Consider the following 26,903-nt stretch of genomic DNA (forward strand, 5'->3'; position numbering starts at 1 on the left):
TCCCCTATATAGAAGTGTTTTGGTACTTCCCTTATGCGCTATGCTTTTCATTGTGCTAACTTTGATTATAAACGGGGTGGTTCGAGGCCTGAATGCTGATTGGCTGACAGCCGTGGTATATCAGATCGTATACCACAGGTATGACAAAACATTTAGTTTAACTGCTCTAATTACGTTGCTAACCAGTTTATAATAGCAATAATGCACCTCGGCGGTTTGTGATATATGGCCAATATACCACGGCTAAGGGCTGTGTCCAGGTACTCCGCGTTGCGTCGTACAAGGAACAGCCCTTGGTCGTGGTACAGTGCCTTCGGAAAGTATTCAGACCCCCCTTTACTTTTTCCACATTTTGTTACGTTACAGCCTTATTCTAAAATTGATTAAATGAAAACATTTCCTCAACATTCTCCCCACAATACCCTATAATGACAAAGCAAAAACAGGTTAAGACATTTTTCACCTAAAAAAAAAACATTTATGGATATATATACCTTATTTACATAAGTATTCAGACCTTTTGCTATGAGACTCAACATTGAGCTCATGTTCATCCTGTTTCCATTGATCATCCTTGAGATGTTTCTACAACTTGATTGGAGTCCACCTGTGGTAAATTCAATTAATTGGACATGTTTTGGAAAGGCAAACACCTGTCAATATAAGGTCCCACAGTTGAGTGCATTTCAGAGCAAAAACCAAGCCATGAGGTCGAAGGAATTGTACGCACTGCTCCGAGACAAGATTGTGTCGAGACACAGATCTGGGGAAGGGTACCGAAACATTTCTGCAGCATTGAAGGTCCCCAAGAACTCAGTGGCCTCCATCATTCTTAAATGGAAGAAATTGGTAACCACCAAGACTCTCCTAGAGCTGGCAGCCCGGCCAAACTGAACAATCGGGGGAGAAGGGCCTTGGTCAGGGAGGTGACCAAGAACCCTATGGTCACTCTGACAGAGCTCCAGAGTTCCTCTGTGGAGATGGGAGAACCTTCCAGAAGGACAACCATCTCTGCAGCACTCCACCAATCAGGCCTTTATGGTAGAGTGGCCAGACGGAAGCCACTCCTCAGTAAAAGGCACCTGACAGACAGCTTGGAGTTTACCAAAAGGCACCTAAAGACTCTCAGACTATGAGAAGCAAGATTCTCTGGTCTGATGAAACCAAGATTGAACTCTTTGGCCTAAATGCCAAGCGTCACGTCTGAAGGAAACCTGGCACCATCCATACGGTGAAGCATGGTGGTGGCAGCATCATGCTGTGGGGATGTTTTTCAGCGGCAGGGACTGGGAGACTAGTCAGGATCGAGGGAAAGACCATCTCTGCAGCAACCATCTCTGCAGCACTCCACTAATCAGGCCTTTATGGTAGAGTGGCCAGACGGAAGCCACTCCTCAGTAAAAGGCACATGACAGCCCACTTGGAGTTTGCCAAAAGGCACGTTGGATGAACTTTTTAATGTTTTGCGAAGACCTTTGCTGTGATGGCCGAGAACATCCTGACAAAGATGGAGTTTTTTTGTTTATTTTTCTCGGGTTGTGAGGTGGACGGAATACTCTCCTCAAGTGGAGCCGTGATAGCTTACGGCACTATCCGGCCTGCTAGATACAGAAAATTATCAGGTACTTCTGTAGGCCTACATAGAATTAATGTTTTTATGTTTCGTGTTTATCAAGCATTTTTTTCACATGAACACGCTAATGCTGAGGCACTGGAAAATATATAAAAGTGACAAAATTATTGATTAACTGATAGACTTATGTGTGCAATGCTCCTCCTCATAGGGAACCATAATGTGGTCCTCTGTTTCCTTTTCATGGCTGGACCTCCTTTATGTTGCTCCACTTGAAGCACTAATTGTTTCAAAAGAAAAACAATGTAAATAATCACAAATGGAATTCTTAAAACACCATAACTTTTTCAACAACAATTCAAAGGGTTGTTCATTGAAAACTAGTACAAAGTTTGATATGTTTCATAGTGTGGAGCAAGATAACAAATAGGCCTACCTTTAACAATACTTAGTAATGAAACTTAAACCAGAAACATTTCTGGTGTACCTTGAGGTTGATTCTGTGAGTGGAGATCTTTGATAGAAATCTGAACCTCCCGTTGCCTTGTTTCACTGCCTGTGGAGATGTGGAATCACTCCAGGCCTGCTCCTCAGACCCAGTGGCTATGACAAATGCCTCTCTGTCAAGGATGTTGTCAGCCATTTTAACTGTAAGAACTTCAGCTGGGAAAGTCACTTTTCCACGGTGTTCAGCCTCCATTGTGGGACTAGAGATCCCAGATACGTTTTCTGTCACTGACAGGTCGCCCTTGTGAACAGATCACGGTATTATTGTAAATCTGCGAGAAACTGCCAGACACCAGAGAGCTACTACCATCAAGAACAGTCACTTGAGAAGTAGTGAAACTTGAGCTACAGCGGCTTGATGCTCTGGATGGAAAATCATGAAGATCTCTGCTCGTGGTGGCCAAAAGTTGAGAGTAAATTCCCTCAGCATATTCTGTGACCTTTTAGCAAGCCTAAGCACCACGGGTAGAGATTTCACTTTTGTAAAAACTGATTTTGCGATACACTTCATATGGCTCACAAAGGAATACATAATGTCAGAGGCTTCAGAACCCACATGAACTGTCATTGGCTAAACTAGGATATTAATTGCATGAATGAAAGCCACCTGCCCTTTGATTGTGTGACTTTTAAGTGATTTTGATTGAAATACTGAATCTGCATAAGAAACGGCACACTAATCATACTAAACAGAGTAACATCAAGTCAAAGCAGCCCATTATTTAGCAAATGCATAGACAGATAAACTCAAACCTAGCAAATAACCCAAACGACCAGAAAACCAATCTTACCTTCCCAGACTTCTCCTTCTTCTCTTCTTTTAGCTGAGCAACTGGCACTTTTTCCTTTACCTTCTTCTCCATCCGTTTCTCCTGGTGACTATCTTCCAAGTCCTGTTATAATCAAGTGCTGTTACAATCATCATAGCCTATACCAAAGGAGGCTTTTTACAGTGTTTGTAGACATTGTAGACCATTTTTGTTGAAAACACAAACTCCAAGCTGCCAAAATAGACCTACCTTCTTTTTCGTCTGACATTAAATCACGTTTATAAAACGAAACCAACAAGTGCAGATGTGTGCTAGTGCTAGTCCAGCTAAACATGTACTGTATATACCGTGGACACAGCACAGGGTCTGAACGGCAGAAACCAAAGTAGCCTAAGGATAAACCCATAAACCCATGTTGACCTTGACATCATAATGATTGATGTCATTGATGTCATAGTGGACAATAGTGGCCCTTGACAGGAACTTGCATGCATGCAACCATGTCCCATTAAATTAGCCTAATAATGTTGTAATAATTCAGCCTGTTGTAGGCATAGGCTCAATAACTGGTTCTACACAGTTAGGCCTATGTGACAATATTTCCTTCATCACTCGCAAGTCAACCTATTCTTAAAAGTTAAACTTGGTCATTGATTTAAAAAAAGACTTCTGCTATTCCTCACTCACCATTTTGTACATTCTGTCTTCATCCATGTTCATGCACTATTTTGAAGACTTGTGTGGTGACTTTGTCACAGGACTATGCTTAAAAGTTAGATGCAACAACAAATAGCCGCGATCAGAGATTCAGCACCATTCTACCGGACAGCGACTGAATCAGAATCTGACTTTCAGCACCACAGTGCAGAGGACAGCGACCCTCTCAAGCGCAGTCCAATTCCTGTTACAGCAACAAACAAAAAAGTGTGGTGGGGCTACCGTGACCTTTGGCTGAAATAAGCATTGTAGCTTTAAGACGAATGTGGGCAAAAAAAACAAGGACATGTGCCGCCCATAGTAGGCTACTAAATGTGTAAATTCTTATTCTAGGGCTATCTTTTACGAATATACAATAAATGGTAACGTGGGTAGGCTAACTTACTGGGTAACATGGGTTGTAGGCGATTCCATAGCAAGACTAACCTACCAAGATATCAATGCACAGTTCAGTCATAAGCTAACCAAATTGGTATAGTTGTATTCAGGGGTGGAAATTGGAAGAAATCACTCCTGAAACCCTCAAATGTAAAATCCATGAATTCAACATAAAAAAATGATTTACATTCAAAAAATGTAAACAATTATTCCACTCTTAGAATCTCCAACTTCCTGTGGTTGGATGTATTAGAACAGGTAGTGATCAGGTACCCCCAGGGGTACGCTCAATGCTGTCGGGGGTACGCCAAATAAAAATGTGATTATTTTATTGTAAAACATTTTGTTCTTCACATTTTCAAACAGTCCATTTATATTTTTCAACTGGCAGATACATTTGGGTGAGTTTTTTTTCTCGCCCGAGTAGCCTCGTTTCACTGCCAAAAATAAAATTAAACCATCTAGTGTTAAGTGAAATAACAACACAATGTCAAATACAGGTAGCCTATTCAAATAATTAACATCCAATCACATTAACCGTTACTCTCTCTCGAGGGAAACTTTCACTCTTGCGCAGACATTTAGAAACGAAACATGACCATTTGAAAAATAAGCCACAGGAGTTTTTTCAGCGTGAATAAAGACGACTTTCAAGTAGTAAGACATGTATAAAAGCAACAGATACCATTAATAAGAAGGGGCTAGAAGCGTCTTATATGGTGAGCTACCGAGTGGCTAGGACAGGCAAGCCCCATACTATTGTGGAGGATGTAATTCTTCCTGCAGCCGTGGATATGACTGGGACAATGCTGTGGGAAAAGGCCAAAAAAACTATACAGACAATGCCTTCATCAAACAACACTGTTTCACGACGCATCAATGACATGGCAGGAGATGTTTTGAAACAATTACTGCTTCGCATACAAGCCAGTGAATTCTATGCATTACAGCTGGATGAGTCAACAGATGTGGCGGGCCTGGCACGGCTCCTGGTATATGTCCGTTATGTTTATGAGGGGTCAATTAAGGAAGACATCCTCTTCTGGAAACCACTGGAAACCAGGACAACATGAGAGGATCTTTTTTAAGTACTGGACAGCTTTGTGACATCAAATGGACTTTGGTGGTCAAGATGTGTTGGTATTGTACTGATGGCGCAATGGCAGGGAGACATAGTGGAGTGGTAACGCGCGTGCAAGCAGTTGCTCCCGACGCCACTTGGGTACACTGCAGCATCCACCGAGAGGCTCTTGCTGCCAAGGGAATGCCTGACAGCTTGAAATACATTTTGGACACTACAGTGAAAATGATTAACCTTGTTAAAGCAAGGCCCTTGAACTCTCGTGTATTTTCTGCATTATGCAATGATATGGGCAGCGACCATGTAACAGTTTTACAACATACAGAAGTGCGCTGCTTATCCAGGAGCAAAGTATTGACATGTTTATTTTTAATTGAGAGAGGAGCTTAAAGTTTTCTTTACTGACCAACATTTTCACTTGTCTAACCGCTTGCATGATGACGAGTTTCTCACACGACTGGCCTATCTGGGTGATATTTTTTCTCGCCTGAATGATCTGAATCTAGGATTACAGGGACTCTCCGCAACTATATTCAATGTGCGGGACAAAATTGAGGCTTTGATTAAGAAGTTGGAGTTCTTTTCTGTCTGCATTAACAAGGACAACACACAGGTCTTACCATCATTTTATGATTTTTTGTGTGCAAATTAACTCAAGCTTACGGACAATGTCAAATGTGATATAGCGAAGCACCTGAGTGAGCTGGGTGCGCAATTACACAGGTACTTTCCTCGAAACAAACAACACAAACAACTGGATTCGTTATCCCTTTCAAGCCCTGCCTCCAGTCCACTTACTGATTTCTGAACAAGAGAGCGTCATCGAAATTGCAACAAGCGGTTCTGTGAAAATTTAATTTAATCAGAAGCCACTGCCAGATTTATTGATAGGACTGTACTCAGAGTATCCTGCCTTGGCAAATCGTGCTGTTAAGACACTGATGCCCTTTGCAACCACATACCTATGTGAGAGTGGATTCTCAGCCCCCACTAGCATGAAAACTAAATACAGGCACAGAATGTGTGTGGGAAATGATTTAAGACTGAGACTCTCTCCAATACAACCCAACATGCAGAGTTATGTGCATCCTCTGAAGCACACCCTTCTCATTAACTTGTGGTGAGTTATTCACAATTTTTGTTGAACAAATAAGGTTTTATATGTAAGATGGCTAAATAAAGAGCAAAATTGATTATTATTATATTATTATTTGTGACCTGGTCCTATAAGTGCTATTTGTCACTTCCCACAAGCCGGGTTGTGACAAAAACTCACTCATTCTTATGTTTAATAAATATATCGTATAGTGTGTGTGTGGCAGGCTTACAAAAAACAACATTTGAGAGTGTGCTGACCCTGGTGCTAGAGGGGGTACGCAGCTGGAGGTTGAATGTTTGAATTGGTACAGGACTATAAAAAGTTTGGGAACCACTGTATTAGATTATGATGGAAAGTACAAAGCCAAACTTTTCCTTGTCATATTACTGTAATACATCACATTTAACATTTTAACATTTAAGTCATTTAGCAGACGCTCTTATCCAGAGCGTCAGAGCGACTTACATCAGAGCAGAGGAGGCTGGTGGGTGGAGATATGTTTGATACCATTCCATATATTCCATTCCAGCCATTACAATGAGGTTGTCCTCCTATAGCTCCTCCCACCAGCCTCCTCTGTATCAGTGTTTGTGTTGGGGGGCACAGAGTTACAGTATTAAGATCGAGGATTGAGATGTATGACCGTTTCTTTTATAGCTCTCTGCCTCCCTCCAGTGGTTAAAATAATAATTTAGATTACTTGTAGTTTTTCATGTTGTCTGTCTGTAATGTTTGTAATGACTTGGTGCTGCCTATCTTGGCCAGGACGCTCTTGAAAAAGAAATTTAAAATCTCAATGAGCCCTTCCTGGTTAAATAAAGGTTAAATTAAATAAATAAAAATACATGATACCAGAGATGGTTTAGAGCAGGGGTATTCAACTCTAACCAGCAGGATCCGGACCTTGTAGGGTTTCTGTATCAAAGTCACTCATCGCAAATACCCTCATTACTAACCAGACAGTCTCAGAAAAAGTGGATGAAATACAAATACATTAAAAGGGATCAGAGGTCGGAAAACTTGGCCAGTAATTTAGCTAGCTACAAACGATCTCTCTACTCGCATAGAATGGCTATGTTCAAGCAAAGTTTGTGGAACAAATGCAGTGTAAAATGCTCACAAAATAAAAACAACCAACTTTGAAGGATGTCTAGTCACATGTTTATTAATCACAATATTTGAGTCATATTTGCCTCAGTGGTAAATACATCTGTTGTTAGTATATATTGTTTTCAAATCGCCTGTTAAAGTGATTTAAAACTAAACATTTTATGATGTACAAGTAAAAAAGATTTTTTTTTTTTTTGGGGGGGGGGGTCACAAATCAGTGCACCCACCACAACTTAAAATTCTCGTTTGAGTGTTGTGTGACACACCATAATTGCTTTCCAGTTCCTTGTTGCTGGATGGTACTAGATCTGCAATCTCTAGTGTCCTTTAAACTCCATCAGCCTTCCTTGTGAATCTCAGATAGGTTGTCGATGGACTGCAGCAGTTGAGACACTAGACAAAGACTCTCTGCACTTGTAAGTAATTGCCTGTGGACAGAATCAAACCGATAGCCTGAACTTGGAGCAAATACCACAATGTTTAATTCGGGGTTATGTAGAAAACACTATGAACTGAAATTGCACATTACCCAATACCCACACAATCATTATGAGGGACTGTTTTTATCCCACCTGTATGTAGATGACACTATGGGAGAGAACTCACTTGATGGAAGTCTCTGCATTGAGTGCTGCTTTGTTGAGGTACTCTGAGGCCACTTGCGCATTATGTTTCATTGTATTTAAGGCAGCTGTCTCTCCGGCTCGAAGTCTCTCATTCTCATACCGGTACCCCTCTACTTGGCCCTGCAATATAAAGAGGATCACATTATGCAATCATATGCCACTGAAGCTCATCATCCAGTAACGCCAGCAACACCAGTAAAGGTCAAACCTGTAATTGATGCAGCTCCTGTTTGAGTTTTGATACAATGTTTTCAGCCTTAACTGCTCGTTTCTGTCAAGAGGAAAAAGGTCAAAATAATGAATTAAGACTTCATATCTCAACACACTTCTGTTTAGTAACTAATCATGACATTTGCTTGTAATCTTATTGAGACATATTTCAGATAATCAGTGAACAAAAATTATTCTTCATCTTTGTCAAACGGATGAACTAGGAGAAAGAGGGACAGATGCATACGGTCATTAACTGCAGGTTCTGCTCGACGGAATGAACCATGGTCTCTAAAGCCTGAGCCTCCTTCTCCTCCTGCACTCGTCTCTTGTGCAACTCATCTGTGACGTGTCGAATTCTATGGGGCAGTCAGAGAGACATGATGATGAGCATAGGTTAAACACTCTTTAAATAGCATTAACATACAGTACCAGTCAAAGGTTTGGACACACCTACTCATTCAAGGGTTATTCTTTATTTTTTTTACTATTTTCTACATTGTAGAATAAAAGTGAAGACATCAAAACTATGAAATAACACATGGAATTATGTAGTAACCAAAAAAGTGTTAAACAAATCAAAATATGGTTTATATTTTAGATTCTTTAAAGTAGCCACCCTTTGCCTTGACAGCTTTGCACGCTCTTGGCATTCTCTCAACCAGCTTAACCTGGAATGCTTTTCCAACAGTCTTGAAGGAGTTCCCACATATGCTGAGCACTTGTTGGCTGCTTTTCCTTCACTCTGCTGTCCAACTCATCCCAAACCATCTCAATTGGGTGGAGGCCAGGTCATCTGATGCAGCACTCCATCACTCTCCTTATTGGTCAAATAGCCCTTACACAGCCTGGAAGTGTGTTTTGGGTCATTGTCCTGTTGAAAAACAAATGATAGTCCCACTAAGCCCAAACCAGATGAGATGGCGTATCGCTGCAGATTGCTGTGGTAGCCATGCTGGTTAAGTGTGCCTTGAATTCCAAATAAATCACTGACGGTGTCACCAGCAAAGCACCATCACACCTCCTACTCCAGGCTTCATGGTGGGAACCACACATGCAGAGATCATTCGTTCACCTACTCTGCGTCTCACAAAGACAAGGCTGTTGGAACCAAAAATCTAAAAAATTTGGACTTATCAGACCAAAGGATAGACTTCCACCGGTCTAATGTCCATTGCTCGTGTTTCTTGGCCCAAGCACGTCTTTTCTTCTTATTGGTGTCCTTTAGTAGTAGTTTCTTTGCAGCAATTCGTTCATGAAGGCTTAATTCACACAGTCCCCTCTGAAGAGTTGATGTTGAGATGTATCTGAAGTTTTTATTTGGGCTGCAATTTCTGAGGCAGGTAACTATAATCAACGTATCCTCTACAGCAGAGGTAACTCTGGGTCTTCCTTTCCTGTGGTGGTCCTCATGAGAGCCAGTTTCATCATAGCACTTGATGGTTTTTGTGACTGAACTTATTTGTGACTGCACTCAGTTATTGAAATGTTCCATATTGACTGACCTTCATGTCTTAAAGTAATAATGGACCGTCGATTCTCTTTGCTTATTTGAGCTGTTTTTGCCATAATATGGACTTGATCTTTTACCAAATAGGGCTATCTTCTGTATACCACCCCTACCATGTCACAACACAACTGATTGGTTCAAATGCATTAAGAAAGAAAGAAATTCAACAAATTAACAAGGCACACCTGTTAATTAAAATGCATTCCAGGTGACTACCTCATGAAGCTAGTTGAGAGAATGCCAAGAGCGTACAAAGCTGTCATCAAGGCAAAGGCTAGCTACTTTGAAGAATCTCAAATATAAAATATATTTTGATTTGTTTGACATGATTCCATGTGTTATTTCATAGTTTTGATGTCTTCACTATTATTCTACAATGTAGAAAATAGTACAAGTAAAGAAAGTTCCTGGAATGAGTAGGTGTGTCCAAACTTCTGACTGGTACTGTATGTGTACAGTTGACATCTTAAAAGTACATCTAAAGAGTAATATTTAAAGCATTACTCCCATGCCATAACATAATATAGGCTTTAACACCATCCCTTAAACCCTTCTCATGCACCAGGTAGGTCTGTACTCTGCAGACCATATCAACTGGCAATTCTATCGACCTACCTTCGATCATCATACTCAGACTTTTTCACAAGATCTTTAATGTGCTTCCTGAGCTGCGCATTTTCCTCCCTCAGCTTAAAAAGAGAAACAGAAATAATCAAAATAAAGGACTTGTGACTAATACCATTGTGATATCCAATCACACGTGTGCATCTGTAAGCAAAGCCTTGAGAGAGGAAAATGACCTTTTGTTGATCCCTACTGCCATTCTCGGTACTACTCTTCTTGGTCTTGTAGGTGAGCTCTGCCATTGATGTCTCGTCATCTCCCTCATAATTCACTGGGGCCCGTCTGGACTGGTGGGCCTCTGGTGAGAATTCTTCATCCACCTGCCATAGGGAGGATGAAGTCTCCTCTTCTTCCTCTGTGCACAGGGAGGACTGACCAGAGTATGTGCTGCTGTCTGCTGCTGCTGCAGTGCCACACAGTCCAAATGCATGTGCCTCCTCGATGGCTGATGGCTGGTAACTCCCAGCCCAGTCCTCCTTAGTGTCATTTTCCAGAAACTGAGGAAACGGTGTGTGGTCCATGTAAAACTGACCCTGGAAGTCTTGATCGAAGCTCTTCGGGGCAGTATATTCCCCCTCTGCCAGGAATGTGCTCCCATATGCCTTCTACAACACAAGAAGCAGCAGTAAGGTAAGTCACATTCACAGCAAAATTCCACCAAAAGTAATATTCTTCACAGTCTGACCAGGCCTTGTATATTATGCTGTGACTTTTTCCAAGGACCTAACATGCATTTGGATCTATGCATTTCATGCATAGGCTTTGTAACAGTTTATCTCTGGGGTTTAATGTAAGACTGGTTCATTTGAAATGTTCAGCACCTTTCGCGTTGAGTAATTCTTCTCATCTGGATCCCCTTTCATATCTGGGTACTGGTTTTTACTGCGGATGAACTCTTTGAAGGAGAAAGGATTCATCTCCTCTCCATCTTCTCTGACTTCATCTATGAAATAAGACATGTCGGTAAATATTTGGATGATAGTTATTTTCAAACGGTCTGGCTGCCATTATTGGAGAAATACAAGAGTTGGACTTTGTTGTGGATGTGTAGTGGCCAATACCCCGTCCTACTCCAGCAACAAGTGCCATGGGATTTGTAAATCCAGATTGTCTCACTAAAGGACAGCACTGTGCCAGGGCAGGGTGCCTGGGTCATGGAGTTCTTAGACCAGAGGTAAGAGTGCCTCACTAATGGCCCTCCAACACCATGCCAGCAGAAATAACTCTGATCCTGGTACCAACCATGCCAAACCCAGCACTAGACACTTGTAACACAAATTAATGCACCATCACTTGCTGATCACTCTTCGATGGTGCTGAACAGATGTGCCCCTGTCTCAGGTAGATGAGATGTGTGTTATTGCATCCAATGATGTGAATATCAAGTAGCCTCTGTCTATGGTTGCATGCATCATCTCATTTGAATATTGGATCAGCTAGATATAGCTAGTTTAGAACCTACAACTGAATATTGGACAGATGGATTTGCTATGGAAGTAACAACTTACCAACTGCGATTATATTATTTTTTTCAGAGGTTTTATGCTTTGCCATGTTGACGATTATCCAGTCAATCGGTGATGGTATGAGCGGTTGTCAGCTAACTTCAGTGGCTAACGCGTAGTTAGCTAGCTAACACAGACAGTTTACGTTACCTAGCTAGCTAGCTAGCTGAAAACATAAGCGTGTGCATTGATTATTAACTATCGAAATAATGTACTAGCAAATTACTGGATGTAGACAAAATGACTTGTCATACGAAAGATAATTGATCAAAATGACATATTTTAGATGTGGTTGTTGTTAGTCAGCTGTGTGCGTCGATTCGTCAAAGGCTAGCTAGCTGCTGAAAATCACGTGGACAATCCTAAACTTGTCACTGGCTACGATTCAGATGACGTTTTATGGAAAATAAACAACATTTCCCAGGAGTCGATCCGATTTCCCGGCAAATTTTACACGTGCCGCGATTCATTCGAAATCCCAGTAAGTGTAAACGTGTATTTTATTAAATTGTCATTCTCACACATGTTTAAAAATATTGCCATGTTCAGTTGCACACGTCAGAGCCGGCGAGTCGTCACATTTATTCGGTTAGCAAACAACCACTTAATTTCGCCGTCGTGCTAGCTAGACTAGCTAGCTAACTACAACAACGGAAACGATTAGGGCACTTGTGGAACTGATTTAGATTTGCTTTATTTGTGCTTGGTGAGGATAAAAAATACAGTTAACTTGCATGACAGGTTAGTCAATAACACTACGCACTGTTGGCAAGAAACGATACACGTATTTGTAAATAGATGGAGCATGTTGAAGGACTTACACACAGCTAGCTAACGTTAGGTAGCCAGAAGATTCCGACCCTACCTTTATGCTTGTTTACACTGAGCTGCACTACTGGGGTTGGAACGCCATCATGGTTATGAATAAGACACCACAGAGCTGGTGCGAGATATTTTCAGAAAATGTATTTCAATGCAGGGGTTGGATATGCCAATGTACTTCCAATTGGACCTTTATCCAAACTGATACTTAGAGAAGATTGAAATACTGCTAGTTTTTCTGGAAAACTGTCCTTTATCATCTTCAAGCCAGCTAACAGTAGCCACAGCAGCCATTATGGAATGGCATGTCACGTTGAACAACAAAGGAGCTGATTGGCTGACACTGCCATTACAAGATGGCTGTGGTGGCTACTAGCTGGCATGAGGACGAAAAGGACATTTTTTTCCGTAAAACTAGAAGTATCTATCTGGGGCGGCAGGTAGCCTAGTGGTTAGAGCGTTGGACTAGTAACCGAAAGGTTGCAAGTTCAAATCCCCGAGCTGACAAGGTAACATCTGTCGTTCTGCCCCTGAACAAGGGGCCGTTATTGAAAATAAGAATTTGTTCTTAACTGACTTGCCTAGTTAAATAAAGGTCAAATATATATATTCTCAATGTATCAGTTTGGATAAAGGTCAAATTTGGAGGGCAGTTGCATAGGGTTAGAATCTTCTGGCTAGCTACAAGAGTTGCCAAGATTATGGATTTTCCAGACTCAGTGTATGATGTTCATGGGCAGATTCTCCAATGCAAGTTATACATGAGGACTTTGCTTAGTTTACGGACATGGGGAACATTGTTTTGGAAAATTGAAAGATGTCATGATAACCTGAATGATGTGTTATTTACTTTAATAGACTCAGACTGAGGAGAAATATTGACCATGTCCCAGGAGAAGCCAGATGCTGGCAGCCAGACACAGTCACAGCCTCAGACTCAATCCCAAACTCAGTCCCAGAGTGGCTCCAGCTCCTCCTCTGGGTCAGGCACTGTCAGCTCAGTGGACACCATCCCTGTTAGGGACCTTGGCTCCATACCAGAGGAGCCTGAGCCACAGCCCTGGGGTCGCCTGCTGCCTATGCAGAGAGGCTTCAGAGCCCACGGTGAGTGCAACCACAAGACATGCCCCGGTTTTCTGGGTAGATAGGATACCTTCAGTTTGGGCTGTGACAGTCATGGAATTTTGGATGACAGATATTGGTCACCATTTTAATCGTTTGAATAGCCAAAAGAATAGACGCGCATTTTCTCCTCTGCTCTGCTCCTGACTGTATGTGCTGCTGCAGCAGTAGGGATGGGGGCGTTGCCCAAGGAAACCGAAGACTGTTTGTTACAACACCGTGCTGTTTCAGCCATAGATATCCATTCTAATTCCTAATTCTATGGTTTCAGCAAGGAGCAACTAGGTTTGATGACGTTGTAGAGTCCATGTTACAGCAGAAACGGACTCGGCTGGCAATTTTTTAAAAAGCCATTATGACTGTTCTTTTATTTTCATGAAGGTCTTCATCCATAACCGTCGGTTATACAGTAATTGTGCCAGCCCTACCTTCAGGCATCGCTATGGAATTGTAACGCGATATGTGATGGCTCCATATCTATCTGGCGTTATGGCTTCGCTTCTGGAAAACGCTGCCACACATTTTTCAACTAACCTGGTCTTGGAGATACTTTCTTCGTTTTGATTCAGAAGAAAGGTGTATCTTATAAATGTCTGTGTCTAGTTACAGGCGGTTCTACAAAAAAACAACAGAAAATTCTGGAAGCTGTAAAAATCCATGTTTTTGTACTGTGCGAGAAGGTTCCTTGCCATCTTAGCTGCTGCACATCTAGCATCTAGCATTAGAACCGCTAGTCGGTTCTATGCGGCCACGTGTAGAAGTAGATGACAGCGCGTCACACAGTGCAGCCAAAACAAAGATCTACACACATGCCATTTTTCACTCCATGCAAAACATGGATTTAATATCTTTCTGAATTTTCTATGGTTTTTGAAGAACCACTTGCAACTGGACACGGACATTTCTAAGATACACTTTTCTTCTAAATCGATGACTAAGAAAGTATCACCAAGACTAGGTAAAAAAACATGTAGCAGTGTTTTCTATTAGCTAAGCTGTAAACCCAGATATGGAGCCATCACATATCGCGTTACAATTCCGTTGCTACTTTAGGCAGTGAATACAGGGGCACGTTTAGTTATTAAACATTTTGCTACAGTTTGTACTGAACGACACGTTTTCCCACCACAGTGCGCACCATTCCTCAACATTCTTTGATGTATATTTGATCCCGTTTGGGTGTGGCGGAGTGGGACCTGATCAATATGGGTGTGACCATTTCAAATTGCATACTGCTGCAGCAGCACAATGTACAAAATCGCCCTCTGAGCCACCATAATCAGTAATCAAAATGTTCTTCAACTGGTCATCCAGAACAGCACTGTTTCCATTCAATTGAACAACGTTGTGTCCTGCTGAACGCGGTCCATGTGGAAACTGTGTGTGTCTGTGTGCAGTTTGTGTGAGATTCTTTGTATTTCTCAACTAGCAGCATTAGCATCTGTGTATTCTCTTCTCTATTGAAGTGATAGTGTTTAGTTTGACTTTTTTTCAGACTGTGTTGAGGACGACACTTGGTTTGGCCGGGACAGTAAATGTAACTATTGCTTTGATGACCCCATACTGAAGAAATCGATCAGATTTGCTACATACAGCAAAAAACACTTCCGTATCTTCAGAGTAGGTCTATTCATTTGACAAAATTATGTATTTCATATTTTGTTTACAGAAGAAAATTGTTTTGTTCACAATGTTCGCTCAGTAATGACGGTCAGATCGTTACCTTGCAGGAGCAGAACATTGTCTATGTCTTTGACAACAGTGGCAATGGCACGTTTGTTGACGGTAAAGTTCTTGGAAAAGGAAAAACTCTGCCTCTAGCAAACAATGCAGTGCTGTCCCTAGCTGAGGAACGCCATAAAGGTAACCTTGTTACAGAGTTTTATTTTCAAGTCATTTCTGTTTAGGTCACTGATACTCAAAAGTCTAGCATTCCACTATATTCCCTGTCGCTCTCAACATTAAGTATACTGCATCATTCCCTTATTGGTGATGCCGGTTTTAGTTTTTGCATTTATAATCAATGAGATTGATAGTTTCTCCCCTCATTAGTGTTTGTGTTCATTGATCTCATGGCGGATGAACAGTCCAACCTCCCCAAAGAGTTCAGTGAGAAATACCTGATTACCAAAAAGATTGGAGCGTAAGTGAGCATTTTGATTAATTTCAACTTGTGTATTTTACAGAATCCAGATTTTTGTTTTGAATTACAGAGTGACATTCTAGTATGATCAATGTGTGTAAACGTGGCTGATAACGATTTGTTATACCAGTGGTGTGTGCGGGGAAGTGAAGCTGGCCTTTGAGAGGGCCACTTGCAAAAAGGTGGCTGTGAAGACAATCAACAAGAAGGACTTCCCAGCATCTCTCGGCGTAAGTCTTTTCACCATTTTCTTCGTTTTCTAGTTGATGAATACTACTGCAATACAAGTAACTCTTCTTTGTGCAATTATAGACTGCCACACAAAATGCGGAACGAGAGATCCAGATCCTCCAAAAGATAGACCATGTAAGTAAGTATTCATTGTCAATGTTAATAGCCTGTTTATACACTGAGTGTACCAAACATTATGAACACCTGCTCTTTCCATGACTGATCAGGTAAATCCAGGTGAAAGCTATGATCCTTTATTGGTGTCACTTGTTAAATCCACTTCAATCAGTGTAGATGAAGGGGAGGAGACTGGTTAGAGAAGGATTTTTAAGCCTTGATACATGGATTGTGCATGTGTGCCATTCAGAGAATAAATGGGCAAGACAAAATATTTAAGTGCTGTTGACCGGGGTATGGTACTAAGTGTCAAGAACTGCAACGCTGCTGGGTTTTTCACCCTCAACAGTTTCTTGTGTGTATCAAGAATGGTCCACCACCCAAGGACATCCAGCCAACTTGATACAACTGTGGGACGCATTGGAGTCAACATGGGCCAGCATCCCTGTGGAACGACATCTTGTAGAGTCCATGCCCTGACGAATTGAGGCTGTTCTGAGGGCAAAAGGGGGGAGTGCAACTCAATATTAGGAAGGTCTTCATAATGGTTTTTACACTCAGTGTACATCTAGAATGTATTATGCTGTAATGACTGCCAAGGAAAGGAGCCTAGTAAAGCAATGGTTATTTTCATGTCCAACCATGTTTTTTTTCTTCTGGGGTAGTCAAATACCATAGAAGTAGTCATTTTCAACTTGTGTTTTCTACTGGACAAAGTCAGTCATAACACTTTTTAAAATATTTTTTATTCAACCACTTTGTATCAAAAACACCTGTAGTATTTGCCTGCAATTTTTCTGTGTAACTTTTTCCTTCTGTCTTTTCCAGCCATGTCTGATCAAAACAGAAGACTTCTTCCAAACAGACGACTCATACTACATTGTTTTAGAGCTGTGAGTTTAGTATTTAATTCAAGCAGACACTTTTTATTTTTATCAATGACAAACCAGTATTACATTGCATGTAATATTTTCTGTAGCCCACCTCAGAAGTACAATTTTCACAAGCATCGTATTTCCTTTTCCCTTTGATTTATTCTGTTTCAACTGACCGCATGTATGTGTTTCAGCATGGAGGGTGGAGAACTCTTTGACAGGGTCAAAAGCAAGAACCAGATAGAGGAGTCAATTGCCAAGCTTTATTTTTACCAGATGTTGAAAGCAGTAGAGGTGGGTGGATTGATGTATTTTTCCATTTGAATTTCTAGAAGAGTGGTAGGCTTTATTAAATAGGCTCTGCTGTGATGTCAAAATACGCCATACCTATCTTGTTTTATACTGGAGATAGTTACTGTCGCTTTAGTAGTTTTACACTGCTTCCTTATGCTGTTTTATTTCACATTCCTTCCACTAGTATCTTCACAACAATGGCATCATCCACAGAGACCTCAAACCTGAAAATGTGCTGCTTTCGTCTCAGGATGATGTTTGTGTCATCAAGGTAAGATTTGTCAAGTCATGTGGGTAATTTTTCCACAATAATTGAACATGGTAGATGAAGATTAAGTGAGGGTAGATAAAGTTATCCACCTGAAAACTCATTGTCTTCCTGAAGTGGTGGGGGACTGAAAGCTTGGTTGAAGAGTGACAGGCCTCTCTATGTGACAGATCACAGACTTTAATCAGTCCAAGATACTGGAGGAGTCTGCCCTGATGAGGACCCTTTGTGGAACACCCACATACCTTGCACCTGAGGTGTTCACCGACGCAGTCACCGTGGGCTACAGCAGAGCCGTAGACGCCTGGAGTTTAGGGGTCGTCCTGTTTGTGTGGTAGGGATCCAGACTCCTGATGACAGGGTAACATAAACGACAGTGCTGCGTGCTCTGACTAGTAGGAAGTGGCATGTAACTTGTTTCTGCCAACATTGAAAGGGAATTGTAATGCAATTATTTCAATTCATTTGCAAATAACTTGGGCCAAGATTACTTTTCAACAGCACGCAAGGTTTTCCTGTTCACAGATTCGCATAATTTATTAAACTGGAGCTTACTTCTTGTCTCCCTCACAGCTTGGCAGGCTATCCCCCGTTCCACCCTAACGCACAAACTGGTTTGTCAGTCAGGGATCAGATCACGCAGGGAATTTATACATTTATTCCATCCAAATGGGACGGCATCTCGGATGATGGTAAGAGACTACTGTCAATCCTGTTTGTCTCTGTCATGTGTGTTAGAGCACATATACATTCGAAAACAGATCCTTCCTGTCTCAGGTTGGGAAAGAACTCTGGGTACTTTACTACAGTCGTATTGATCATTCAGTAAATGCTGTCCAATAGTTATTTTACTTATCCAATCATGTCTAGCTAAAGACGTCGTGAAGAGGCTGCTTGTAGTGGACCCCAATGCCCGCCTCACCATTGAGGAGGCTTTACACCATCCCTGGCTGATGGTAAGAGCTTTATTGCCGTCTCTCATTGCCTGGCCCTAGTGCCATCAAGGCGGGTACGTTTACTGGAAGGAGGGGTATTTGGGGCTAGGCAGTGTTGTAAGTGGCAACTGTGAATAATCTCTGGTCCCATCAATCTCCGTCTCAGGATGAGGCCATGAAGGAGACTGCTGAATGCATCATGTACCCCAAGGACTCTGGAGATGCCACAGCAGCTGATGCCACAGTAGTGAGAAACAATGTCATTCTACTACAGCAGTGTTTCCTACCCCTCTCCTGGGGGGACCACTAGACGGTTCATATTTTTGTTGTAGCCTTGCACCGACACACCTGATTTAACAAAGGTCTTGGTGATTAGTGTAGGGCTAGAACGCACACACACACACAGAGGGGTGTTGCTCACAAAATTGAACTGTCTCTTGTTACTTTAGGCTTCAACTACAAAGAGGTCAAGAGAAGATGATGACGAGCAGCAGCCGGCAAAGAGGAGACCAGGCCCATCCACAGAGGCAACATGAGTCACATTTCATCCTCATCACCACATTGGAGACTCCCCCCAGGTAGTTTTCCACCGGAAATTAGGGCCCCTGGAAATCTACCAGTATATTGTGTTTTCACACTTCTATAGCTACATTTCCATTAACTTGTCCAATGATTTTAGACATTTAAAACGTTCGAATAGAAAAATAGATGCGACAATTGCCTGCTGCGGTGCGTTTCCATTTAACTCTCTTGTCGATAGAAACAGCTATATGTAATGGTCCCATACTTATTTTTGCATTTTTTTGTTGTTTATAATAAAGATTAGGTGGTTGAAGTGTTTCCATCAATAAATTGGCCACAGCCTGTATGCCCTCCCACCTATCTGTTTTATGTCTCAGGTAGCCCGCAAAAGCCAGCACAGATAGAATGCAAGAATTACCATATTTTAATAATTCTCATGTGCCAACATATCGCCATGGTGAAACTTGCATCCAGCCAACCAGAATAGCAAAGCGAAGCAATTCAGGCTTTCCTGAAAGTACAGACAATTGTCCTGCAAAGAAACATTATTTTTATGGTTGAAAAATAGATTGAGCAAGCAGTAAGAATTTAGAATTAAATGTGGAGCTTCCAAATTCGGCAATCCATTTCCATTACATCATGGTGCAATCATCTGAAATGCACTTGATTAACGTTACTATATACTGATCGCAAATATAAACGCAACCATTTTATTTTACTGAGTTAGAGTTCATATAAGGAAATCAGTCAATTGAAATAAGAGGCTCTAATCTATGGATTTCACATGACTGGGAATAGATATGCATCTGTTGGTCACAGATACCTTTAGAAATATGGGCCTCAGGACCTCGTCAGTGTCTCTGTGCATTCAAATTGCTATCAATACAATTTTATTTTGTTGTCCGTAGCTTATGCCTGCACATACCATAACCCCACCGCCACCATGGGGCACTGTTCACAACCGTTCGCCCATACAAGTGGTCTGCGGTTGTGAGGCCGGTTGGACGTACTGCTAAATTGTCTAAAACAGAGGCGGCTTTTGGTAGAGAAATTAATATTAAATTCTCTGGCAACAGCTCTGGTATACATTCCTGCAGTCACCATGCTAATTGCACGCTCCCTCAACTTGAGACGTCTATTGCATTGTTGTGACAAAACTGCACATTTTAGAGTGGCCTTTTATTGTCCCCAGAACAAGGTGCACCTGTGTAATGATCATGCTGTTTAATCAGCTTCTTGATATGCCACAACTGTCAGGTGGATGGAATATCTTGGCAAAGGAGAAATTCTCACTAACAGGGATGTAAACAAATTTGAGGGAAATCATATTTTTGTGCGTAAGGAAAATTTCTGGGATCTTTTATTTCAGCTCATGAAACATGGGACCAATACTTTACACGTTGCGTTTATATTTTTGTTCAGTGTACATGTTGATTTCCAACTTGTAGGCACATACTGAGCTATGTCTACTGGAAATTGCCTCCTGTTTTGTAAATAATTGTTTTTGTACAGCTACTGTTGAATAAACAAACATTTTCCACTGGTTTTTATTGTTATGCATCCCTTAATTCTAGGCAGTTATGTCATTGAAAAATATATTCTTACTCTATTCAACATTTTCCATCTTCACTCCAGATCAAGATCCATAATGCTGAACCATCTAGCTAGTAATTTTGTAGCATATCATACAGAGGTTAATGTAAGGCACTGATCACTCTCCCATTGAGCCTATAAACAACCTCAATCTCGAGGTCAACTTGGACAGCACATAATCAGTAAAGACATCTGGTAGTAGTGTTGCGTTCAAGCATTGTGCAAGCTTTTATATCAAACCATATTGAGATTATTTCATAGCTTTGCTTTGGACCTGTCCCGGAAACTGTACAGCACTGTGTGTGCCTTGTCAAAGGAATCACCCAGCGCAGACTGGACACGACTTTTCCAGCTCAACAGCTTGGGACGATCCTTCAGGATGTCTCTGCCGCCACCTAGGGGCTGAGAGCAAAGCAGTCAATTAATTTAGTAAACTGAAATGGGTAGCAATCCATACATCAAAATGTATTGTAAGTGGTCAGATGTAACGGATGTGAAATGGCTAGTTAGTTAGCGGTGCTGCGCGCTAATAGCATTTCAATCGGTGACGTCACTCGCTTTGAGACCCTGAAGTAGTGGTTCCCCTTGCTCTGCAAGGACCGCGGCCTTTGTGGAGCGATGGGTAACGATGCTTCGTGGGTAACTGTTGTTGATGTGTGCAGAGGGTCCCTGGTTCGCGCCCGTGTCGGGGCGAGGGAACGGTCTAAAGTTATACTGTTACACAGACAGTCTTTGAGATTTGACATATTCCTGGCTACATTGTAGGACCATTTTCTCAGCAGAGGTGGCTGGTTCACCTAGTGGCTAGGCTCTGATGGACCAGTTGACACACTGCTCCTCACCTGCATGAGTTCACACATGGCCAGCAGGTCAGCCAGGCTGATGTCATCTCCACAGAGGAAGGGCTGCCTCTTGAGGAACATGTTCTCCAGCTTCTCCAGAGTGTCACTCAGGTCTGCCAAAGCCCTCTCCACCTTCAGTGGGTCTGCTGGCTGCCCTGTCATATGGGGCAGTAAAACCTACAGCACAAAGCAGCGATGCGTGCCATCAACAACCACAGAACATGAGATATACAGTGGGGCAAAAAAGTATTTAGTCAGCCACCAATTGTGCAAGTTCTCCCACTTAAAAAGATGAGAGAGGCCTGTAATTTTCATCATGTGTATAACTCAACTATGACAGACAAAATGAGGGGGGAAAAAACAGAAAATCACATTGTAGGATTTTTTATGAATTTATTTGCAAATTATGGTGGAAAATAAGTATTTGGTCACCTACAAACAAGCAAGATTTCTGGCTCTCACAGACCTGTAACTTCTTCTTTAAGAGGCTCCTCTGTCCTCCACTCGTTACCTGTATTAATGGCACCTGTTTGAACTTGTTATCAGTATAAAAGACACTTGTCCACAACCTCAAACAGTCACACTCCAAACTCCACTATGGCCAAGACCAAAGAGCTGTCAAAGGACACCAGAAACAAAATTGTAGACCTGCACCAGGCTGGGAAGACTGAATCTGCAATAGGTAAGCAGCTTGGTTTGAAGAAATCAACTGTGGGAGCAATTATTAGGAAATGGAAGACATACAAGACCACTGATAATCTCCCTCGATCTGGGGCTCCACGCAAGAACTCACCCCGTGGGGTCAAAATGATCACAAGAACGGTGAGCAAAAATCCCAGAACCACACGGGGGGACCTAGTGAATGACCTGCAGAGAGCTGGGACCAAAGTAACAAAGCCTACCATCAGCAAGGGCATTGAAGATGAAACGTGGCTGGGTCTTTCAGCATGACAATGATCCCAAACACAAGGAGTGGCTTCGTAAGAAGCATTTCAAGGTCCTGGAGTGGCCTAGCCAGTCTCCAGATCTCAACCCCATAGAAAATCTTTGGAGGGAGTTGAAAGTCCGTGTTGCCCGGCAACAGCCCCAAAACATCACTGCTCTAGAGGAGATCTACATGGAGGAATGGGCCAAAATACCAGCAACAGTGTGTGAAAACCTTGTGAAGACTTACAGAAAACGTTTGACCTCTGTCATTGCCAACAAAGGGTATATAACAAAGTATTGAGATAAACTTTTGTTATTGACCAAATACTTATTTTCCACCATCATTTGCAAATAAATTCATTAAAAATCCTACAATGTTCGCGCCCAGGCTCTGTCGCAGCCGGCCGCGACCGGGAGGTCCGTGGGGCGACGCACAATTGGCTTAGCGTCGTCCGGGTTAGGGAGGGTTTGGCCGGTAGGGATATCCTTGTCTCATCGCGCTCCAGCGACTCCTGTGGCGGGCCGGGCGCAGTGCGCGCTAACCGAGGGGGGCGGGTGCACGGTGTTTCCTCCGACACATTGGTGCGGCTGGCTTCCGGGTTGGAGGTGCGCTATCTTAAGAAGCAGTGCGGCTTGGTTGGGTTGTGCTTCGGAGGACGCATGACTTTCGACCTTCGTCTCTCCCGAGCCCGTACGGGAGTTGTAGCGATGAGACAAGATAGTAATTACTAGCGATTGGATACCACGAAAATTGGGGAGAAAATGGGATACAATTTTAAAAAATTAAAAAATTTTAAAAAAATCCTACAGTGTGATTTTCTGGAAAATGTTTTTCTCATTTTGTCTGTCATAGTTGAAGTGTACCTATGATGAAAATTACAGGCCTCTCTCATCTTTTTAAGTGGGAGAACTTGCACAATTGGTGGCTGACAAAATACTTTTTTGCCCCACTGTAACATGTCCCATAACAGTAAAATGATATTGCATAAATGTGTAATACCCTGCAAAAAGATGGCTATGGGACTAGACTACATTTCACCTGCCAAGTCCCATGAGCAAGCCTTACCTCCATGAGAAAGACCTTGGCCGCATGTGGCCGGGTGTTGGTATGGTGCCAGGCTGTGTATTCATCCACTCTCGCCCTCCTCTCTGGGTGGCGTGGATACCAGTTACCTGGGACATCGTATTTGGTGGCCAGGTATTTTAATATGGCATCACTGTAACAAGATGAGGGAGGGGAAATGCTCTTATTTTTTTCATTTTGAACATTTTTTAAAAACATTTTTAAACTACAGAGTGAATGAAGAGTGTTACCTCTCAGTCAGAACAAAGTCATTGTCGACCATCACAGGGACCTTCTGCATGGGATTGAGTTTTGTATACTCTGGTGTCCTATTCTCCCCTATATATAAACAAAGTTATTTAAATACAGTATGTTAATTACATTTCTTCTACATTTCTAACATTTAAAATTTCTATATTTCTAATTACATTTCTATATTGAACAAAAATATAAATGCAATATGCAACAATTTCTAAGTTTTTAAGAAGCCGGATGTGGAGGTCCTGGGCTGGTGTCGTTACACGTGGTCTGCCTTTGTAAGGCGGGTTAGACATACTGACAAATTCTCTAAAATGATGGAGGCAGTTTATGGTAGAGAAATTAACATTCAATTCTCTGGCAACAGCTCTGGTGGACATTCCTGCAGTCAGCATGCCAATTGCATGCTCCCTCAACTTGAGACATCGGTGGCATTGTGTTGTGTGACAAAACTACACATTTTAAAGTGGCCTTTTATTGTCCCCAGCACAAGGTGCACCTGTGTAATGATCATGCCATTTAATCCGCTTCTTGATATGCCACACCTGTCAAGTGGATGGATTATCTTGGAAAAGGAGAAACGCTCACTAACAGGAATGTAAACAAATGTGTGCACAAAATTTGAGAGAAATAAGCTTTTGGGCATATGGAACATTTCTGGGATTTTTATTTCAGCTCATGAAACATGGGACCAACACTTACATGTTGGGTTTATATTTTTGTTCAGTGTATTTGTCAAAATTATTTGAAGACATGGACGATTGTGAAATAATAATAGCATACTGTTGTCATTCTGAATAGCTAGTTAGCTAGCTAGCAAGTACACATTTGGGACAACTATCAACAGACAACACGCATTTTGCTGTGCAGAGTAGGACAAAGTTCAAGGTACAGTAGGTCTAAGTTCAATGCAGGACAGATCAGATACATTTAGCTTTTTAAACAATGTAGCGCTCAGTCTGTTTATAAATATATCAAACATATATATGCATTTCCAATTAACATTAACAATCTTGCTTTAGTAGCAACCAAAACGATAGATATATTGATTGCATGTTTAACGTTAGCTAGATGATGTTGGTAACTAACGTTAAACGTCAGCTAACGTTCGCCCAGCCCGCTTGAAACTCACCTTTTCGTATTGCAACTGTTTTCACCTTGTGTGGAATTTTATTGCAGTTAAGAAATATATGTATTGCTCTACATGGTTGTGACAATAAATCTAAATACACTTCTAGTTCTACGGTCTTTCTACCAGCCATGATAAACGTATTTGTATTGCTTGCCAACGTTAGCTATGCACTGTAGGCTACTAGTATTTTGCCAGCAGCACAAATGATGTCACTTTGTAGGGTAATGACGAAACCTTCCAAGTAAAAGCCCCCGTTTCAAACCATTGCAATATGGATAACTAATTCAAATTATATTGAATTTTAATCAATGGCCACTTTAATTGTGCCAACATGAAAATGCAAGAAGTAATTTATGAAAACAAATAAAAAATGTGGCGGCAGGCAGCCTAGCGGTTAAGAGCGTAAGGCCAGTAACCGAAAGGTTGCTGGTCCGAGTCCCCAAGCCGACTAGGTACAAAATCTGTCACTGTGCCCTTGAGTAAGGCACTTAACGCTAATTGGTCCTGTAAGTCGCTCTGGATAAGAGTGTCATGTAAAAATGCATTGTTGACACTGGTATGTTGAGAATATTGGGCTGTAGCGAGATAACTTTTCTACCTGTCTCAGCTAAAGTGGGGTGGAAAATACTAAGTAGGGTCTATACTAACCAAATATGGTTAGTTTTGGATGGGGACTGTGTCGCACGGCCTGCTGCTGGCTTTTCACTCTGCCTGTCCATCGCTCCCAATGCAATACACTGTAATAGACTGTACATGGAATACATATTGGTTTGTAGAAAGAACTGTTCTTCCTGTCTCAGCTAAAGTAAGGTGGGAAATACTCAGTAGGGTCTCTACTAACCAAATATGTGTCCCCCTCCAAAACGAACCATATTTGGTTAGTAGAAACCAAGTATCCCATATACCGTGTATTGCATTGTAGTAAATGGAGAGGGTGGAGTTAGGAGTCACCAGTACTCTGTATTAAACCCATTGCCCAGCACAATTGACCCATTTAAGTATTGCAGACTCTATTGAGTAATTCCAATGACAAATATTTGTATTTCATTAAAGTGTATTTATTTAAATATACACTGAGTGTACAAAACATTAAGGACACATTCCTAGTATTGAGTTGCACCCCCTTTTGCCCCCAGAACAGCCTCAATTCGTCAGGGCATGGACTCTACAAGGTGTCGAAACCGTTCCACAAGGATGCTGGCCCATGTTGACTCCAATGCTTCCCACAGTTGTGTCACGTTGGCTGGATGTCCTTTGGGTGGTGGACCATTCTTGATACACATGGGAAACTGTTGAGTATGAAAAACTCAGCAGCGTTGCAGTTCTTGACACAAACCGGTGCACCTGGCACCTACTACCATACCTCAAAGGCACTTAAATATTTTGTCTTGCCCATTCACCCTCTGAATGGCACACATACATAATCCATGTCTCAATTGTCTCAAGGCTTAAAATTCTTCTTTATCCTGTCTCCTCCCTTTCATCTACACTGATTGAAGTGGATTTAAAAAGTGACATCAATAAGGGATCATAGCTTTCACCTGGATTCACCTGGTCAGTCTATCTATGTCATGAAAAGAGCAGGTGTCCTTGTTTTGTAAACTCTGTGTAGTCTACACAGTAGCTTTCAACATACCAGTATGTGTAAACTTTCAAAATAAATGATTGTATAAATAATCCAATATACAATAAAATACGTCAAATTATATATTTTTCAAATGTGGTTGCAGTGCTGTTCAAAAACAGTAGTACTGCACTAGACTGCAAAACAATTGATATTCCCAATTTAGTGTGTCTTTGCAGGGGAGTCTTGTTTTGAAAAGAAACAACCGCGATCGTGTTACCAGCATAATATTCTGTTGCTAGGAGAACGGTAATATGTAGGCTACATAGTCACCAACTGAGTCAAAACAAAAGTCGTGCAGGGCGTGATCAATGGATGGTCGAGCGGCAGATTTCCCATAATCTTTTTAGATTTTAGCTGAGGGTTTAAGAATTTTTTTCTGGTATAAAAGAACGCTTAAAATCTATTTTGTGAGTAAATGTTTG

At 41.7% G+C, this 26,903-nt stretch overlaps 3 protein-coding genes across 4 annotated transcripts; 1 reads left to right on the forward strand and 2 right to left on the reverse strand.

The window, feature by feature from the left end:
• Nucleotides 1-7,263: 7,263 nt before the first annotated feature.
• On the reverse strand, nt 7,264-12,087 carry LOC111957641 (endosome-associated-trafficking regulator 1). The gene is made up of 8 exons (XM_023978529.2): nt 11,714-12,087; nt 11,027-11,148; nt 10,382-10,810; nt 10,197-10,270; nt 8,319-8,430; nt 8,070-8,132; nt 7,842-7,981; nt 7,264-7,663 (listed from the first exon to the last, which is right to left on the reverse strand). Exons 1-8 carry the CDS (start codon nt 11,757-11,759, stop codon nt 7,573-7,575), a joined length of 1,077 nt encoding a protein of 358 aa, XP_023834297.1. The 5' UTR covers nt 11,760-12,087; the 3' UTR covers nt 7,264-7,572.
• A 17-nt stretch (nt 12,088-12,104) lies between these two features.
• LOC111957639 (serine/threonine-protein kinase Chk2-like) lies at nt 12,105-19,147 on the forward strand. 2 transcript variants are annotated; one of them, XM_023978527.3, is made up of 15 exons: nt 12,105-12,191; nt 13,391-13,636; nt 15,150-15,274; nt 15,385-15,517; nt 15,707-15,797; nt 15,928-16,027; nt 16,110-16,163; nt 16,974-17,038; nt 17,215-17,314; nt 17,499-17,585; nt 17,753-17,916; nt 18,156-18,274; nt 18,453-18,538; nt 18,684-18,764; nt 18,967-19,147. In XM_023978527.3, exons 2-15 carry the CDS (start codon nt 13,417-13,419, stop codon nt 19,051-19,053), a joined length of 1,512 nt encoding a protein of 503 aa, XP_023834295.1. In that variant the 5' UTR covers nt 12,105-12,191; nt 13,391-13,416; the 3' UTR covers nt 19,054-19,147. The 2 variants fall into 2 exon arrangements, with proteins under 2 accessions (XP_023834295.1, XP_023834296.1); XM_023978528.3 differs by lacking the exon at nt 12,105-12,191 and adding an exon at nt 12,272-12,451.
• A 1,423-nt stretch (nt 19,148-20,570) lies between these two features.
• gstt2 (glutathione S-transferase theta 2) lies at nt 20,571-25,051 on the reverse strand. Its single transcript, XM_023979208.2, has 5 exons — nt 24,855-25,051; nt 23,716-23,803; nt 23,468-23,618; nt 21,475-21,651; nt 20,571-21,034 (listed from the first exon to the last, which is right to left on the reverse strand). The coding sequence occupies exons 1-5, from the start codon at nt 24,982-24,984 to the stop codon at nt 20,888-20,890; spliced, it is 693 nt and encodes a 230-aa protein (XP_023834976.1). The 5' UTR covers nt 24,985-25,051; the 3' UTR covers nt 20,571-20,887.
• Nucleotides 25,052-26,903: the final 1,852 nt, after the last annotated feature.

Source organism: Salvelinus sp. IW2-2015, linkage group LG33 (assembly GCF_002910315.2).
Source record: "Salvelinus sp. IW2-2015 linkage group LG33, ASM291031v2, whole genome shotgun sequence".
In the NCBI taxonomy this organism is placed as follows: Eukaryota; Metazoa; Chordata; class Actinopteri; order Salmoniformes; family Salmonidae; genus Salvelinus; species Salvelinus sp. IW2-2015.

Coding starts and splice junctions, on each gene's coding strand:
- LOC111957641 (XM_023978529.2), bottom strand. CDS start 11,759: ATGGCAAAGCATAAAACCTCTGAAAAAAATAATATAATCGCAGTTG. Junction 8,431..10,196: donor TCTGAGTATGATGATCGAAG/GTAGGTCGATAG, acceptor ACTGCCCCATAG/AATTCGACACGTCACAGATG. Junction 7,982..8,069: donor AGGAGCTGCATCAATTACAG/GTTTGACCTTTA, acceptor TTTATATTGCAG/GGCCAAGTAGAGGGGTACCG.
- LOC111957639 (XM_023978527.3), top strand. CDS start 13,417: ATGTCCCAGGAGAAGCCAGATGCTGGCAGCCAGACACAGTCACAGCCT. Junction 15,275..15,384: donor AACACTTCCGTATCTTCAGA/GTAGGTCTATTC, acceptor GTTACCTTGCAG/GAGCAGAACATTGTCTATGT. Junction 17,315..17,498: donor AGATGTTGAAAGCAGTAGAG/GTGGGTGGATTG, acceptor TCCTTCCACTAG/TATCTTCACAACAATGGCAT.
- gstt2 (XM_023979208.2), bottom strand. CDS start 24,984: ATGGCTGGTAGAAAGACCGTAGAACTAGAAGTGTATTTAGATTTATTG. Junction 23,804..24,854: donor AACAGTTGCAATACGAAAAG/GTGAGTTTCAAG, acceptor GTTTATATATAG/GGGAGAATAGGACACCAGAG. Junction 21,035..21,474: donor CCATGTGTGAACTCATGCAG/GTGAGGAGCAGT, acceptor CTTTGCTCTCAG/CCCCTAGGTGGCGGCAGAGA.